General features: G+C 37.6%; 2 protein-coding genes across 2 annotated transcripts; one reads left to right on the top strand and one right to left on the bottom strand.

Moving 5' to 3' along the window:
- Window positions 1-3341: 3341 nt before the first annotated feature.
- Window positions 3342-3650, bottom strand: LOC104600432 (uncharacterized). The gene has a single exon (XM_010263354.1). It carries the CDS (start codon window positions 3648-3650, stop codon window positions 3342-3344), a length of 309 nt encoding a protein of 102 aa, XP_010261656.1.
- Window positions 3651-12978: 9328 nt separating this feature from the next.
- Window positions 12979-18442, top strand: LOC104600366 (putative RING-H2 finger protein ATL21A). The gene is made up of 2 exons (XM_010263271.3): window positions 12979-14049; window positions 17582-18442. Exons 1-2 carry the CDS (start codon window positions 13149-13151, stop codon window positions 18040-18042), a joined length of 1362 nt encoding a protein of 453 aa, XP_010261573.2. The 5' UTR covers window positions 12979-13148; the 3' UTR covers window positions 18043-18442.
- Window positions 18443-18916: the final 474 nt, after the last annotated feature.

The following is an 18916-nucleotide window of genomic DNA, read 5'->3' as shown; positions in this document are numbered from 1 at the left end:
CCCAAATGGTTAATAACAGTATTGTCAGACTCGGCCGGATCGGACTTATTTTGGGACAATTCCCGTTTAATACCCTGTACTTTGGGTCTAGTGTCACTTTGGTCCCCAAACTTTAAAATGTGATAATTCAATACTCAAATTTTTAAACTGTATCAATCCAATACTTGTCGTTAATCAATCATTAAGTGACATTTGAAAAGATACAAATGCCCTTTGAGGGTCATCTAATTTTCTTTATCAACCATCGGCATGTTGATAAAAATGAACAGTCTTAAATCCTTGCCTCTTATATTAAATATAGTTAGGGTTAAGTCTCAGTGGGGCATCTTGATAACCCCAACATTCTTGATTAGAAGAGGCAAAGATTTGGGTATGTTCATTTTTTGTTAATATTTAGATGTTGATAAAAAGAATTAGATGACATTTGAAGGATATTTATGTTTTTTCATATGACACTTAACAGCTGGTTAATAGGCCGGTTAATGACAGGTATTAGATTGGCACGTTTTAAAAGTTTGAATACTAAATTTTTGCGTTTTAAAGTTCGGAAACCAAAGTGGCACAGGGTACTAATATAAAATTTTTCTTTTTTTTTATAGAAAAAAAGATGTACTACACAAAATGGGGGTAACATGACCCCAGAAGTCCTTCAAACAAATAAAATAAAGGTCTTTAGGAAGATTACAAAAATTAAAAGAAACATAACCATTAGGAGAAGACAGCGCCATGTGAGCAAGCCAATCGCCACCTGATTCACCTCTCTAAACACATGTCTGTAATCACACCTTACCATTCATCATTTCCTTCATCTACAAGCATCCCGAAATGATGTTCATAAAATTCTATGGAGGAGAGATCAGACCTTTTTGAGACAGCAAATAACAATCTTCGAGTCCCCCTCAAATGGTGCATCTCAATTCTCTCTAATGGGTCTTTCTATAATTCCATGGAATGCCATTTCATGGATTCCAATTCCATGCTACACGTCACATTCTTGTTTCTTCCCATTCAACCTCATCCATCAGGACTCATATTCAACACGGATTCGCGTTTTTTAGTCGTTGTTTCTTTCAAATCAGTACTTCAATTGATTTGTTTACTTTGTTAACATGCGATTGTTTAATTCTGTAATTTCCTTCTTCAATTGACTAATGGAATCGCGAATTCTATTGCAAATGTTAAAATGATTTTTAATGTATATACTAAGGATACTTTTTTATTTCAAAATATATTTTGGAGACAAAACTAATAACCCCTAACTTATTATACATAAGACCATGATCGGACTTTGTCATGGTGCGTCAGGTGGCTAGTTTTTTCTCATGTTGGACATGGTAACAAGAAAGAAAGTTTATTAAGGTTATGTTTGGTTTGAAGGAAAAGTAGGGAAAGGAAGCAGGGAAACCTATACAAGGTTGTAAGGGTTTTCCTACCTTTCCCTTCCTTTCCTTACCTTTTCCTTCAAACTAAACAAGGTCTAAAATAATCTCATCTATATTTCATGATTAATTTGTCTGGATTAGGTTGTTCATAAGAAGACCCAACCCGACCAAACCGATTTGACTGGGTTTTCTTCACCACTGGTCAGTTTCGGGTTATAAAAAATCATAAACCGATGATATGGTTCGGTTTCGGTACCGACCCGACCCGAACCGACTTAGTAGTTAGTTACTAGTTAGTAGTTACAACCTATTTAGTTCTTCACTATTGAGTTCATCAGGAGGTATGTTATAAACATTAAAGATGATCCAAGACCCATCACTCCATCGGTGAATAAAAAAAGAGTACATGAATAAATGTTTGCCTTAAATTTCAGTATTTCACCACTACTTTTCTATAGTAGCAGAGAGCGTCTTCTTAGCTTTTGTTGGATCCGACCGGATTTGATAGTTTGATCCATCCATTATATAGTTTCCTACATATTGAAATCTTACTCCAACAAATAGTACTCTCAAACTCTGCTCCCTCCACAAAATCTGGATCCATAGATGGGCTACAAAACATGAAGGAAATGCCGGTTTCCTTGGGGAATGTAGAGCTAGAAATGAACAGCAATTGAGTCACCACTACGTAGAGTCGAAACCGACCCAAATCGACCCAAACCGACTCAAACCGATCAGGTCAGTTTTGCTTAACACAGGGTCGATTTCGGTTTCAATTTCAGGTAACCCGACCAGGTCAGGTCGGTTGGAAAAACATCAGTATACGACCTAACCCGACCCATGAACAGCCCTAGTCTGGATTAATGTTTTAAGACTCGGCGTGGACCGGCTGGTCGAACCATAAAAATGGGAACCAATAACCTTTTTGGGTCCTAGTTAATTAAATAACAGTTTTGATGGGTTGGATGGGCAAACCTCCCGATTAACCGATAAAATCAGGACCCAGAGAGCATTCTGGTTGTTATTCCGGTCCGAGTCTTAAAACCATGGTTTTCAAAGCCGGACCGGACCAGACAGTTGGACCAAAAAAATCAGTAACGGTCAGGTGGCTAATTTCATTTTACCCCGTAACTATTATTTTGCCAAAAACCATTGATTTAGTCAGCAAATTACTAACAGTTTTGACCATTTTTTATTAGAACGGACCATCCGTTCAATTTGAACAACCGGACCATTCAACCCCAGAACGAGACCCTGATCGATCGGTGTCCTGATTCGATTTTAAAAACCTTGCTTAAAACAAAACACGATGTAACATCGTTAGGTAAGGCTGATAAGCATTAAGCAATCCATACAAATAAAATAAACGTAATTTGTTCATGTATAGACAGATTCTTTGACAACAATCGGTCAATTGTTCATCTTTCCTTTTTCGTGGAAAGTGATAATTACGAGTTTACGACAACCCATCAACAAAATGAACAAACAATGAGTGTGAATATCCGCTCTTCCCTCTTATTATTAATATGCTGTGTTTGGTTTGAAAGAAAGGAAAGGAAATGAGATGTAGAAAAATCTTTACAGGCCTTATATAAGTTTCTTTTCCTTTCAAACCAAACACAACCTTAATTGTTTATGCGAGTTTGCACTGCAGAGGAGAGCTGTGAGTGTGTGTGTATTGTGCATTCTTCACCACAGAAACATGCATCAATAGGCAATCATCCAAATTAATCCTGCTACTGAAGAATGGGTATGAGTGATGAGAAGCTTGATCATACATACACAAAGTAAAGGAATAGAGTAGTGAGAATCATTTGAAGAAGAAAAGCAAAATTTTAGTCTTTTAGACAGAAGTTTAATTCATGTTACTAAGTATAAGTACAGATGGGAAACTCAAAGAGAAGGAAAAGAAGGAGCATTAAGATGGACAGAACAGAGAAGGAAATTAGTATCAAAGACTCATTTATCCATCTCATATACCTCAGGGTCCTCCATGATGCTTTCTAAAGAAGGTTTCCACCCTTCAACCTTTCCTCCTCTGCCATTCTCTATTTCTCCCAGAATATATTCTAATTTCTTCCCTCCTTTCTCCTTCAACTGAAGCATCAACCACTCCAGCTCCTCTCTTGTCAATACTAGTTTCACCCTAAAACCACTCTTTCCAAAATCTTCCTTAGCTTCACCACCTACCTTCAGTTCTTCATCTTCTTGATGTTCTTTCTTCTCTCCTTGTTGACCATGCTTCCATGTCTCCAGACAATTGCCCATTATATTGATCGATATCCCAGTGTAGGAAAACCACCTTTTCCTCTCAAAAGTATTTAGCGGTCGAGGCAGACAATACAGAGACCGCGCTTATGAAAGATAAGAAGCAGACTCAGAACAGAAAACCACTTCAAGTAGTAAGTGGCTCCACAGAGGTCTCACCTTGTGACCATTGCGTGAGAAGGAGACTGAGTGCAAATGGGTATATATCAAGAGAAAAAAGAAATCTGTAATTAAAAAAATGAAGATTTCTGTTGGTTGAGTAGTTAATTATTAGATTATGGAAGATCCAAAGCGGAAAAAAGAAAGTACTTTTCCTTCCTTTGATATTAATAATTGAACTTTAATAGCAACCCCATTGTTTTAATCCAGTTTTTTAGCGTTAGGCTCTTGACTGTATTGTCTGCAAACTGCAGACTGAAGGAGTGATTCCAGGAGGAAGGGAAAAGAGACAACACCCATGTCGTTATCGTTACGACTGTTGGAAAATGACTCTACCATTAATCAAGCTTTTTCATTCTCTGCCAAATGTGAGCGAAACGTAAAGCGATCAAGGCCCAAATCTCGGCGCTTTTGTTAGTGTCCTCCTACCTTGATGCCGGACAGGACCGGAGAGGACCAGACACTGCGAAAGGAAATGAGTGATGGACAGCCAGCTCAGGCTCAGCTATGCATATGAAGGCGGCGAGTATGAGGTGAAGTGACTCGCTTTGGGAGTTGGTGTTTGAGAAAGGAAAATCCAACCTCGTCGGTCCGTCCCAACTCTTTTTTGTCGTCTCCGTCTGAATCCGATTGCCCTTCGGCCCAAATCTCCGTCCGTCCGTGTCTACCGGGCGTTTTGACGTTTTGTGCAGATATTTATTTCCACGTCTTTATAATATATATTATCATGCTGTTAATGGTTCCCAAAATTCTAATTTTTCCACTCTATCTTGTACTGTTGAAGCCCGGATTCCCTTTAGTTGACTCCAATTCCAAACTGTATCAAGATTGCTTTCTTGTACTTGCAATGAAGCTGTAGTAAGACAGTAAGAGCAGTGTTTTTGGACCCTCTTTGACACAGAGAGTCGGACAGTCCGACCGTTCAGCCTCCTAATCATTCAGGCATACGGTTCTATTTCATTTCATCCTTAATCTGTTTTTTTTTTTTTTTTTTGTAAAAAATCAGTAGACTGTATCTTCACGAGATTTTCCTACTCTTTGTAGTTTTTTGCTTTAAATGAAATCCCAACGGGACCCATCCTACAGAAGATGACAGAAAAGGGTGATCACCCTTCACATGATCGATTACTATTAGCATCCTTTAAAAAACTACCTACAGTTGCTTTTATTTTCACGCAAATTGTAAAAAGGAGTGGAAAGCAAGGTTCAAAGATTTTCCTTCCCTTTTGTAATACAAGAAGTCAAAAGAAGAAGCCGAAAAACAGGAAAGCAAATCACCAATTAATGATGGTTATTTGTTCGATTATGATACCAAAAACCAATTAAATGATTAATTAATGACAGTTTTTTTTTTTTTTTCCTTTTGAATTGGGAATCAAATTTTGTGCTGAAGATATTAGAACAACTAATATCATGTAAATAGATTCATATCCTCCGTTACCAATTATGTAAAGGGTAAATGCATGGAGTCCAGATCTCCGGACCACCAGAATTCTGCCCACGCTTACCCATAATACACTACCCCCGTGAATTGATGCCAGAAGCTATGATATTGAAAGAACTTTGACCAATCAATCCCAAAGTATAAAGTATTTTGATGAATATCATCTCAATTGGTTATCAGTTGATTGGTTATAAGTTTTTTCAATATCATAATCAAACACTTAATTTATATTGGCATTTGAAGCAAAACTGATGTAATTATGTTATTGATGATATCCCATCATCATGTTTAACATTTTTTAGGGGGAGTACATGTGGTGACAGTGGGCTGTGTATATAGTGCTCCCATTGGGTAAGTGGGAACAAATCATTCAAGATGGTCTATAGCGCAGACCTCAAACAAAAGATAGTCTTTTCAAAACAATGACCCTTTACCTGTGAATAAGTGTGAGATATGCGGCTAAATATTATAGTTCTAGGTCTATGATCTTGTTCTGATTAATAATCAATTTGGAACTGAGACTGAGACTACTCTACCAAGTCCTAGGCATTTAATACAGGGGAAAGCCTGCTCTTCTACAGGTTTGAATCTGCACACTGAGGATGCCAAGTAACTATCTGAACTGCTACTAGGTATTGGCATCAGCATACTTAATGATAAGAAGTTTTTGGGTATTAAACAATGAGGATTGAGGATTTAACCATTAACCTGACAATTGGTATAACTGTATAACCTTCAATGAGTGTCTAAAATTTAAATGAAAGTTTAGAATAATAAAAAAAATCAAGTAAATTAAAACATCACCGTCGAAGCTAAGGCTGTAATTTGATATGATTTGATTATTACTTTAGACGCCTGATCTGATTTTGAATCGGATCCAACCAAACCCATATCCAATTTTAGAGGTGTACATCGGGTTGTACTGCCCATGATCTGGCATGATTTTGAGCTAGTCCGGCCTAGCCCGATGGTTCACAGGCTTTGTCGTGCTGCCCATAGCTCGTGGGCTAGCATGGCCATGGCCCAGCCCGCAGTGAACGCGTGGCCCACCCGAAGAACTAGCTGTTGGAGACACCCCCCCCCCTAATGGCTAGTTTCAACTTTTGGGAGGGGTTATACAAATACGTCCCAACAGCTATAAACAACTACATGGGTGGGTGTTTATGTATTTTGGATTTGGGGGAGATAAAATGATAATAATGCCCCCAATAACTATATAATAGCTAGTTTAGGTAAAGTGATCAAAGACTTTATAATAATAAAAAAAAAATATTTAGTTCTTGCCAGCATGGAACATGATCTACTAACCCCTCCAATCTCTAAGTGCCATCGGAATCTTATTTTAGTGCAGATACTAGAGTGCTGGACAATAAGAAAAGCTGCATAAATGATAAAAGTTTGCATATGTGCATTGCCTCAAAGATACGCTGAGAATATATTACAACACAAAGGAGGGCATGACATTGCACCTAATGTTTCATTTGAAATAGATGATGAAAATCAAGGAGATGATTAGATGAAGATGCATGTGGAGGTGGAACTTAAAGAAAAATGATGAAATTAATATTTTTTATTTTTTTGCATACTCAATATTTCAATTATTGTAAAATTTTTCAATTATGTATTTTTTCAATTTTATTTAAATTAGTTGTTATTTTTTCAACAATGTAGTTTTTTTTATTTTCAATTTATAAATTAATGTATTATATTTTTTATATTTTATTCCATTTTCTACATTTCATTCATCCATTGACCATTTGTATTGTTCAAATTCAAAAAATAAAATTCTTATTTGTTTCCAATTTGTTATCCATTTTGTATTTTATTGAGTAATAAGTATTTTTTTCATTTCTTTGTTAGATTTTTTATTTTTCCAATTTGTTCCCAAAGATCAAAGAAATTAAAGAAAATGAAGTATTTCAGTTTTAGTGTTTACTTAACAAAAAAAAATCAAAATGTCAAAAAACGAAAAAAAAAAAACAATTTGGCTCAATTCGGCCCATAACCCAACCTGACACGGGCCAAGCCCACGGCATGGCCCACAACCTGCCCGACCCAGGTCCACGGCATGAAACAGGCTCGAGCTGTGCCAGGCTGACCCCACGAAATATCACAGGGGAGGAAAGCACGGCACGCACGCGGTCGTGCCATGCCAGCCCAATAGGACCCGATTTACACCTCTGAACCAATTCAATTAGTTAAACCTTAAATCTAGATTCAGCTTAAAATCCATAGATGTAAGGATCTCAAATGATAACATAAAGCACGGGATCTGCTGGCAGCAAAAAGCCTACTAAGATCTTGTAATTATATGTTAAATTCATTGGGAGATGTTCCTCATGTGCAACTCGACGACTTGCTCTCAACATCTATGCATACTTTTTTCTTTCAAGAAATTATGTGTATAATTTTCTAGTTAGTTAAAGGTTTTCATGTACTATGTGTTGCATGCATTTTTCAGCAATCTGAGACCCATGTAATATGTGTTGCACGCATTTTTTTTCATCTTTGGCTGGGAGCTAGAGGTTCAAGCATCCAACTCAAATAGGTCAACCTATGATATCAGAATTAAATTAAAAAAATTAAAAACAAATAGTAATACAAAAAATTATAAAAACATACAAAATTTTGATAGAAAAAATTATGCACATTTATAATATTATATATTCATCATAATAAACCAAAATGTGTGATAAACAATAATTATTTCTATCAATGATAGAAATAGAATATAAAATTTAAAAATTCAAAAAACAAATAGAAAATGGTGTTGTTTTTCTATCTAAGTAACAAGTCAGTGGTTAAACCTCCAAGTTAAATAAGTCAACCTAGTATGTCATAATAAAATAATAAAAATTTAAAATAGACAAAAATTGTATAAAATTTACTTGCATTTCTAATAATATATATTCATCACATTAAACCAAAGAAGTATGATAAATAAGAATTATTTGTATTAACGATGGAGATAGAATACAAAATCTAAACATACCGAAATCAAAACCATTTTCACATCCAAGTGTTAAATTCAATGGTTCAATCATCTAGGTTAAATGGGTCAATACATAATGTCATAATTAAAAAATGGAAATTTGAAAGTTAGATAGAAATACAAAAAAGCTATAGAAATTTGTAGAAAAAATTTAAGTACATCTCTAATATATATAAAGAGAATTAATGCCCAATCAATGACCCATTGGCTGGGTCAAACAGATCAGTCATACAACCAATCAAATTATTAGGTTGTTGACCAAGTCAATTTTTTTTCCAATAAAAAAATTTGGATTAAAACAAGTCAGGTTTGGTGAAGATTGGGTTGCAACTTGGATTGGCCCCACTTAGAATTTTACACTGTTTTAGGCTCTGATCTTTGGGCTGGGCCCATTGAAATTTTGACAAAGGCCCAACCAAAGGCCACCTAAGTAGACCTGTTCATGGGCCAGGCCGGGCTGGGTTCGGGCCGAGCTTTGACTCTTTATTGACAAAAAAATGTTAGGCCTGAGCCCGAGCCCGGCCCGACCAACGGGCCTACAACTTGGGCCCGAGCCCGAAGCCCGACCTAATAAAAGAAAGTCAAAATTTTCCCTATTCAAATAGACATTATCTATTTTAATTCAGATGTTTTTTCCCCCTATTTAAATGAACAATGGACCTACAAGTGAATCAACAACCTTCTCAAATCAAAAAATTTATTCAAATGGACATCACATAGGGTTTTTATTTAGGTTTAACTATAGGTCGGGCCAGACCGGGCCGGGCCGGGCCAGGCCGGGCCGGCCCGTCGGACCACCCAGCCCATGAACAGGTCTACACCAAAGTTGCACCCCTAAGTGAAGATTAGGGCTTGGGCCTTTAGGCCAGGCCCATTTAAATTTTCATAAAAGCCCAACCCGAACCTGCCAAAGTTACACCCCTAGGTGAGGAACTGAGGATTATGATTGTGGATTAAATGGCTTGGGTTGAGTTAGGGATGACATCAACCCAACCTAACCCATCCCAAATTGCACTCCTAATTACTCTCTCCAACACAGATATCTCAAAGAGAATACCCATCCTTCTGCTGTATTAGAGTGAGGACCAAATTTCCGCTGTCCTTAGAAGAAAGTCAGAAATAAGCATTGCATAATTTGATAGGAATCCGTAATCGACCCCATATAATTGGGATAAGGCTTAGGATGAGCTACTCAAGCTTGTAAAATTTAAAAAGAAATTATAAGAAAAAATAACACCAAGCAGAAAAAAATAGCAGTTGACAGCGATCATTTAGGCATTGAAGACCTATTCTAAATTAAGGAAAGCCAAAGATGAAATTCCAACATTTTGTTCAATTTTTCTCCACTCTCTCTAAAGCTCTAGTTCTCTTGGAACTTATGCCCAGACCATTTAGATCTGCAATCTAATTAAACTGCCTTCCACATGACTCTAATACTTCACAGCCCAAAATTCCCAGTGGAACTCAAATTACTTGAGTTTTTTTTTTTTTTAACTTTCGGGAGAAAGCCTGAAATTTCTTAGACTTCAGATCAGAACCTCAATTAAACATAACCAGTTCATCCTAAACACTTCAAAACCCTGCACCATTTAAAAATTTCCAGATAAATTCCTTTTAATTTTCAAACACCAGAAAGTTGCCCAATTGTTTTTTTCAATAAATCCCACTTTAGAGTCTTTTAGGGCTTTTAAACTAGCTTCACTGAAAGTTGCCTTTTAGGGGTTTTCAAACACCAGAAAGTTTCAAACACTTCAAAACTAGCTTCACTGAAAAATTATTTCATAGTTGGGTTTTAGCCTTTTAGGGGTTCTCACCAAATCTAATTTGTAGGCTTTTCGTATAGAGCCTGCCTTGCAAATACAGAAGTCACAGCATGAAAGTCCTCCCAAACAAGCATTCAATCAAAGCTGAGACTTTAGGGGTTTTCACCAAATCTAATTTGTAGGCTTTTCATGCAGAGCCTGCCTTGCAAATACAGAAGTCACAGCATGAAAGTCCTCCCAAACAAACATTCAATCAAAGCTGAGACTTTAGGGGTTTCACCAAATCTAATTTGTAGGCTTTTCATGCAGAGCCTGCCTTGCAAATACAGAAGTCACAGCATGAAAGTCCTCCCAAACAAGCATTCAATCAAAGCTAAGACTCTCGCAAACGGACCTTAGCTCTCCCAAATGGGCGAGAACAAACTTTGGCTTTTTGAGAACTTCCTCCATATGATATGTTACCCTATTCAGTCGCTTATTTGTACTTTTAGCTAAAAGAAAAGAATACTGGTTGAAAATATTCATTTACCCCACCCACACCCGAGTTCACTTTTGCTATGTCATTGAGTGAAAATGGAGACTTTTGGCTAGACCTGTTCATGGGCTGGCTCAGCTTAGCCTGTTCTAAGTTGGGTTTGGACAAGATATCAGGCCTGCGGGCTCAGGTTTGGGCTTAAAATATTGGGCCTGACCTTCTTTTTGGGCTGGGTTTGAGCTTTCTCAAAAAAGCCCAACCCGAGCCCTACTTGATAACGTATTTATATAATAAGAAATATTTTTTTATAATAATAATAATAATATATATATATAATGTTTTTCTTTATTATTCTTATCTTTTTCAACTAATAGTGAGATCATTATTTTTTAGGTTTTGTGGACTTTTAATATAAATAAAACAGTTTTTTATTGAACAAAAAAATAAAAAATAAATCTTTTTTTCCAATTTTCTGATCGGCTCGGGCTTAGGCATGGGTATATTTTGTTAATACAGAGACAAAGTCCGACTCAAACCGGCCCAGCCCAGACCAGCCCATGAACAGGTCTATTCATGGCCTTCAATGTATTGCTATGGGCAGCAAACCAAGAAGTCATTTCATCTAATTTAAGGGCAAGCGATAGCAATGCATCAAGTGCTTGGATCTCCTACCTACAAACTCTTTCTAAATCCTTACCCACAAGACACTACGGTGTGTAAAGAGAACATCTTCCATTCCAATTTTGGGTTGGTAGGGATGTGGAAAGAGTTTGGATCTCCTGCCCACGTTTATTACAGCCACACATAGAGAATATCTCATCCTTTGCATAGTATTATACAGGGGGAGATATTCCCAATTCACGGGGGGTGGTGTATTGTGGGTAGGCGTGGGCAGGAGATCCGCCTCCATGTGGAAAGGGTTTGTGAATTGTGATGTGCAGTGATGTTGACCAATTCATGGGTTGCCCGTTGGGCCCAACTATTCACTATTTTGGATTTGGGCTTCAGGTAGGGGTCCATTCAAATTTTTGCCCAAGCCAAACCTGAGCTCGGCCCATGAAATACAGGTCTAGAGTGATATAACTAGGGATGGCAAATATTCCTATTTCCCTATACCCAGGGGGATCTGCTTGAGGATTGGGGGTAGAGACGGGAAAAGTTCCATCCCCGTTGTCAGGGACAGAGAGCACTCCCCAGTCCCCACCCTGCAGGGTCCCCAACTTGTTGGCAGGGATGGGGAGAGAACTTATCCCCACCATGTGGGGACCCCCAGCCTACTATGTGTATAATTTTAAATTGTAAATATTCATCCTTGTTGGCAGGGATGGGGAGAGCACTCCCCACCTTGTGGGGATCCCCGGCCTGCTATGTGTATAATTTCAAATTATAGATATTCATCTTGTTGGCAGGGATGAGGAGTATTTCCCACCCTATAGGGTCCCCAGCCCGTTATGTGTATAATTTCAAATTGTAGATATTTAGATTTTCAATAAGTGGGTTTAAAGTCTTAAGGTCTTCAAAACTTGGATTTATGTTGAATAGTTATGTTTTTATTATGAATTAATGGATTTGTATTTATATTTTTAAAAATATGATTGCATATATGCGAATGTATTTGAATATATTGATATCTATTTTAATAAGATTATAAATTATAACTATTTTATTTTTAAATTTATTTAAAATGAATTTGAAATAAAAATGAAATGAATTTTGACATGATAAAGAAATAGTCTCCTAAGAGACAGGGATGGTAAAGAGACAGGAATAGGTTTTTTTTGGGAGGGGGGAGATTGAATTTTGACATCTTTTGATTTATTTAGGGCTGTTAATGGGTCGGATCAGACCTGATGGAACCTGACCAATTAGGGCAGTTCTGGTTTCAGAACTTGTCCCAATGGATCGGTTCTGGTTCTTAAAAAAATCCCCGATTATTATTGGGTCGGAGCCAAGTCCATCTTGTCCCAAACCAATTTGGACCCCGCCCAACCCATGTATATATATATATATATATATATATATATATATATATATATATATATATATCTTTTTAGCAGACTTTTTTATTATATTTTTTAACAGTGGTATTATTAGCATATCAAAATGGGGTCCATCGGATTGGACCCAATTATCTCAAGAACCGATCGATTCAATTCTGAGTCTGCGAGTTACAGACCCGAGTCGATTCCGGGTCCACGAATTCTCCTATAGCCCTAGAGGTTCCGGGACCGGTTCTATCAGGTTCCGGCCCAGAACCGACCTGTTGACAGCCCTAGATTTATTGGTTGTTTTATCCCTGTGCTACAAAATCATCGTAGTGAAAGCTGTTTGACCCACACCCATGATAATTTGTCATGCACAGGAACCTAAAAACAACATAGGCTGTTAGCTATTTTTTCCTCCAAACAGCAAAAGTTTTTCGATCCCACAGAATACAGATGAACATGTCCAAAACCGTAAAAGAATTACCACCCAGAAGTTACAGAATCCTGACCTACAAATATCCCAATCCAATGGTGTTCGCTGATCAAGCGAGGCATCTAGCTGCATACGGTTGCCGGTTGCGGTGGCTCTTTTCATCACCTGAAGGATCAACATCACGGTCATTGTAGTTGTTGAACACCCACTTTATTTTCCATTTAAAATTGCCCTAACAATTTGATTGATGGAATTCTCCTACCTATTTTACTATTCAGCTCAAAGCAATGAACATGATAAACGATATTTGCAGTCTATCAGCTCAGACTTTCTACGCCTGAGCGTGTCAATTACTTGCTTCGATTGTTTATATTCATTTGAGTTAGGAGCAGGACACAGTCACACCCACCCCAATACAAAAGAATTTCGTCGGATGGGTGCCACCGCCATACAAGTTGTCGCCCTCTTCTTCTGTCTCTTCTTTTCCTCAGCTACAGCAGCAGCAAGAGCCAATGAATTATGCTCAAGTTCGATGTGCGGCGACAATGGGTTAACCGTTCGGTTCCCCTTCAGAATAAAAGCTATGCAGCGGCAGCAGCACTGTGGTTATCCGGGGTTCGATCTTAGTTGCAGTAGTAATCTAGGCAAGACGATTCTGAAGCTGCCATTCTCGGGAGGATTCTGGGTAAAGAAAATCGATTATGTTAGACAGGAGATACGAATCGGGGATCCTGGGAATTGCCTCCCCAGAAGGCTATTACATCTGAACCTTTCGGGGTCTCCTTTCAAGGGTGAATTCTACCAGACCTACCAGTTCTTCAACTGCTCGTCAGACTTTCCAGGATTCCAGTTCGATTATATTCCTTGTCTCAGTAGCTCCACCCACATGGTGTTCGCTACCTCTTACATTCCATTCGCTGGATATGTGCCCGCCACATGCGACTTGATTTCAACCGTTTCGATTCCAGTTGTATGGCAAGAAGATTATGAAAGCAACTTCGGGCGGTTTCCATTGTTTGAATTAAGCAACGAGCTCCAGCTAACATGGGACTCGCCCAACTGCGGAGATTGCGAAGCGAGAGATGGCAAGTGCGGATTCATGACAAATTCCACCCTTGAAACTGGATGTTTCGATGTTCCTCGACGCGGTAAGTTTCTTTCTTTCTTTCTTAATTCATCCCTTTTGTTTTCCCAATTCCCAGTAATCTGCTTAAAGTGGATAGGTGAAACTCAGGATGGATTTTCTTCTGAAAATCGACACAGTAGTGCTGACGGACCAGTCCCACTCTTCTTCTAATTAAAAAGATACAAGATAATTCGTGGTGATCATTGATTGGTTTATACCCATATTCATTACCACGGAGCAGATATGTGAATGATAAAACTAAAAGAGAAAAAAAGATGAAAGAAAGGAAATAAAAAAATCAGAATAGAGATGCTTGGAATACAAGACTGGGAAATTGGTCGGTTGTCTGCGTGCTTTCATGTCAACGTCCTCGGTCCACCCATTCAAGGAATACGTCATATCTAATATTCAATTGGTTAGGTTAAAATCATTGTTGGTTTAAATAGAAGAGAGCTAGCAATGTTTGGATTGCTGTTTTTGAGGGTCCGTTTGATTTCGTAGCGGGAATTGGAATTGGAATTAGAATTCAAATACTTGGAATGAAATCAGAATGGTCTATTCTTATAGTTTGTTTGGTCCAGATAAAAATGAGAATGAGAATTAGAATCAGCAGAAATAGGATTTTATTTTCAAGAGAGAGGACAGGGAATAGCCATTCCCTCAAATGGGGGAATGCCATTCTAGTATGAGAATGGAATTTCAATTCCATTCAACCAAAAGATTGTAATCAGAATAGCCTATTCCTATTTTGGATTCCATACCCCTATTCCCGCAAATTAAGCGGGGCCTGAATCTTTTGATCAAATTAGATTCATGAAATCATTTTGATAATACCCAGTTGAACCGGCCAGGTCAATAACGGGTTAAGTAACTTCCCAATTGAAAAGAAATTAGAAAAGGGATTTTAGGTTGATGGAGAGAGAGAAAGAGAGAGAGAGACACACACACACCACACCGAAATTGTGGTTATCCCTCATCGTGAATACAGTCCTTGGATCGGTTTAATTCTCCCATCAAAATAATGATAAGGACACCACAATGGTAAACACATCCATATGCAAGTGGTCAGGTTGGATTGTAAACCAATCATTCCAAACCTAAATAGGGTCGTCCAGAGATCTCATTATAACATTTTATCTTTTTTCTTTTATTCATTCATCATTTACACAACAGGGTTAGTCTATTTTCAACCCATGACCCCCTCCCAACCCTGGTTCAGACGGAATTCAATCCGAAGTGTCTGCTATAGTCAATAGTCAATAGGAGACTTTACCAACCAATTAATTGGTATCTTGCTTTTTTCTTTTTATCTTAATGTCTTTTAAATTTATTATTTGGTTAATGGTTAGTAAGCTTCGATATGATCCAAAAAAATAAAGAAAAAAGAGTTAGCTTGGATTTGGTGATTATTTTAATATCAACAGCAAATTAAAACAATCTGTTAGGCAGAAAATATTGTTAGGTGGAGCTAAGATGTCTTAATATGTACAGAACTTTGACCAATAGGATATATATAGAGAGAGAGAGATAGATAGTTGCTACAAGTTGAGTGCGAACAGATGAACTGTCAATTTAAGCAAGTCAACCACCAATTTGGTTTGGCAACTTTTCTAGTGGGTAGAAATGCACATCCCTCATCGTCCTTCCAATCTCCCAACTGTGAGAAGGACTTTACTTGGGCTTCCATTCGACTTAACATCTACTGTGAGCCTGTGACCATCCAAAGTATTCTTTTGCTGCCTTTAGAAGTGTAAATCGGGCCATGTCACTCATGGCTTGGTATAGTCCGAAATGAATTTAGACAGATCCGGCATGAGGGTCTGTGGGTCATGTTAGGCCTGGGGTTTTAGGTTCATGGGCCGGTACGGTCCAATCCGACCAAGCGGGCTGTGCTGCTTACAGTCCATGACACGGCCCATATATATTATATATATTTTATAAATATTTATATAATACTATATAAATTACAATTATATAATAATATATTAATGAAATAAATAATTTTTTTTAATTTTATTATGCTAATTTATTTAATTATTATTATTATATATAAAAGCAATTGTATGCACAAAATTTATATAAAATTAAAACTTTAAGTTTTTTATCAAATTTTTTAAATAAATAACTTTGACCTAATGCACGGCCCGACTTGGCCCAAGACTCGACCCACAGGCCAACCCGACTCACAACATAGCACAAGTCTGCACAAACCTAACCCGTGGGCTATATCGGGCCGACCCCCAAATTTTTCACTGGCGAGGACGGGACTTTCACAGCCCACTTTACACCTCTAGCCGCCCTAAATGAAATGCAGCCTAAGGACTATTATGATATTATCTTTAAGTCCCATAAATGTTTCTAAATTCTCTTAAACTTAACACTAATTTTGAAATAAGCCTTAAAAAAAAAACTCTGATTTTAAATCCCCGACACGCTTATTTATATTTTATATCAGGTCAATATCAATGACCATAACATATGCTTAACTTTTAATGACAAAATTAACCTTGACCAATTAGTCTACCCTATCAACGAGATTGCATTTCCTGTGACCATGATTGCAGAGACCCCTCAATAAAATGCAAATGCACATGTGTTCGAAAGAAAAAATAAAATATCACATCAACTAGTGTTTGATTTGAAACATGGCGTGTTCTTATTTCATTGAGGGGTCACATGCAATCACAACTGCAGAAAATCTTCTCCTTATAAACCAATTTTTCCCATATGACAAAAGTACCCTCGGTTTACTTCTCTTCCCCATTATTGTCTATTTCATATTTTAATTCATTCCACAATCCATCAAAACTCCATTTTGAGTGAATGGATGGATCTATATTGTGGAATTTTGGTTCAAGAAAATGGAATTAAATAATGCGAAATCATTATAATCTTGCAAATACTGTTAGTTTTTTACTTCCAGCAAATGACCAAATGCCTGAGAGCGAAATTTTAGAGAAAGTCAGAAACATGGAGGGTGGTGCTTCAGATGATAACCCAAAATAAAAGGCAATGAATGAATATGTGATTTCCCGGCTGATTAATGGACATATGAAGCTTCTCAGGAATCAGGACAAGGACAACTATAGGTTAATATTACTTCGGTACTTTTATTTGCTGAGTCCGGATCTCCTGCCCCACAGCATATAATTTGGACACATGTAGGTAGGGTGTTGTCCACAGAATATTAAAAATCGATCAAACTGGCATCGGTTTTGGGCCTTATAAATATAAAACCCGAGTGTTCAATTTGGTTTCGGTTTATAAGCTTGTAAATTGAAAATGAACCAACCTGAACCGATGGTTACAATCTTCTAAATTCTAACTAGTGTAATAAATTGGACACAGTTGCCAATGTTTTGCTTTTTCTATCTATTCAGAATTTCAGATGTGGGCAGAGATTCGGACTCCTTCAATTATGGACAAAATTAGACTTATTCATGGATTGGGCCGCGCTATAGCTTAATAAGAATGGGCCCAACCCGGAGCAGTATAAAAAGATCCTGGGCCTAGAATATTTGAACAAGAACCTAATTAACTTTTGGGGTGTTTAGGTATTACAAGGAACGTCCGGTACGCCATAACAATAGGAGTGGGCATACCGGCGTTCATGTGCGCAATTGGGGTCGGATGCTACATCTGCAGCAAGTTGAGGTCATACAGTGGGAGGCGAAACATGGACAGCGAATTGACTACATCAGTTGTCACACCACAGGCGCTGACCTCCACCACTGTAGTGAATGTGAAGGGGCTTGACGGAGCCACCATAGAGTCCTACCCAAAGCTGGTCCTGGGCGAGAGCAGGCGGCTGCCGACGCCCGACGATAACACATGCGCGATATGTCTGTCGGAGTACCGGCCGAAGGAGACGCTGCGTAGCATACCTGAGTGTAAGCACTGCTTTCATGCTGATTGCGTCGATGAGTGGCTGAGGATCAACGCCGCTTGTCCCCTTTGTCGAAATACGCCAGGCCCATTACCACCTCCTGATGATGCTACGGGATCCCACATTTAATTTCACTATTATTTAATTTATTACCTTCAAACTTCCATCTCCATTATTTGTTATGTTTATGTGCTTGTGTATAGCCTCTTCTCTTGCTGTGATTTTTAAGGCCTCTCTTTCAATTTTGTATTTTGTATTTTACATTACAGGTTTTCTTGTCTTTCAATTTTACAGAAATAATGCTAGCCTTTGTGGTATAAGGTATTTGTAATCCTCTATGTTTAGAGAGAGGAACAAGAATATCGAGATATTTGATTGTGTCCAGATTACTTTTGGCACACTAGCCATATGTTGTACATCAAGACCAAAGGAGGTTGACATAGACCCTCATAATTGTAGAAACTTGATGGCTGTGGAACTAATGATAAGGTTATTAATCATTAATAAATTCATGAGCCCCGTTGTAAAAGTGCAGAGTCCATGTATTTAAATAATGGCATGAAATCTTACCATTTGGTGAGTTTTTATTTCTTCTGCACTCCAAATGTAAAATTCTGAAAATTATCAAATATCTATTTTGACTCCATATATGAGAGTTTTTATTTATATTTTGGAGGATATCATTAAAAAACAAAATGTTGTATGATTGTACTTTAAGAAATAAGAGATAAGAGAAAACGAACAACTATTTTTCTTTTAAAGTTTAAAAACTTCATTTTAAAAGATAAGAATTAAGAAAAAATGAACAGGACCTAAATCTTACTCGTTTAATTTGGCATAGAGTCAAACCAGGCCTCAAATACTCACCTCGACCTAAAATTTTCAGCCTAAACCTAACTGGCATAAGCCCATACATCATAGATATGTACATTTTAGACCTGGTTAAGCCTAGAAAGAATGCTCTATTTCTTTATGGCGAGATTGCATTACTCATCTATCTTTT

The sequence above is a fragment of the Nelumbo nucifera genome, chromosome 1, assembly GCF_055504915.1.
Source record: "Nelumbo nucifera cultivar China Antique chromosome 1, China Antique-T2T, whole genome shotgun sequence".
NCBI classification, from domain to species: Eukaryota; Viridiplantae; Streptophyta; class Magnoliopsida; order Proteales; family Nelumbonaceae; genus Nelumbo; species Nelumbo nucifera.
Note: the sequence above shows the minus strand (reverse complement) of the source record. Positions and strands in the feature narration are given on the sequence as shown.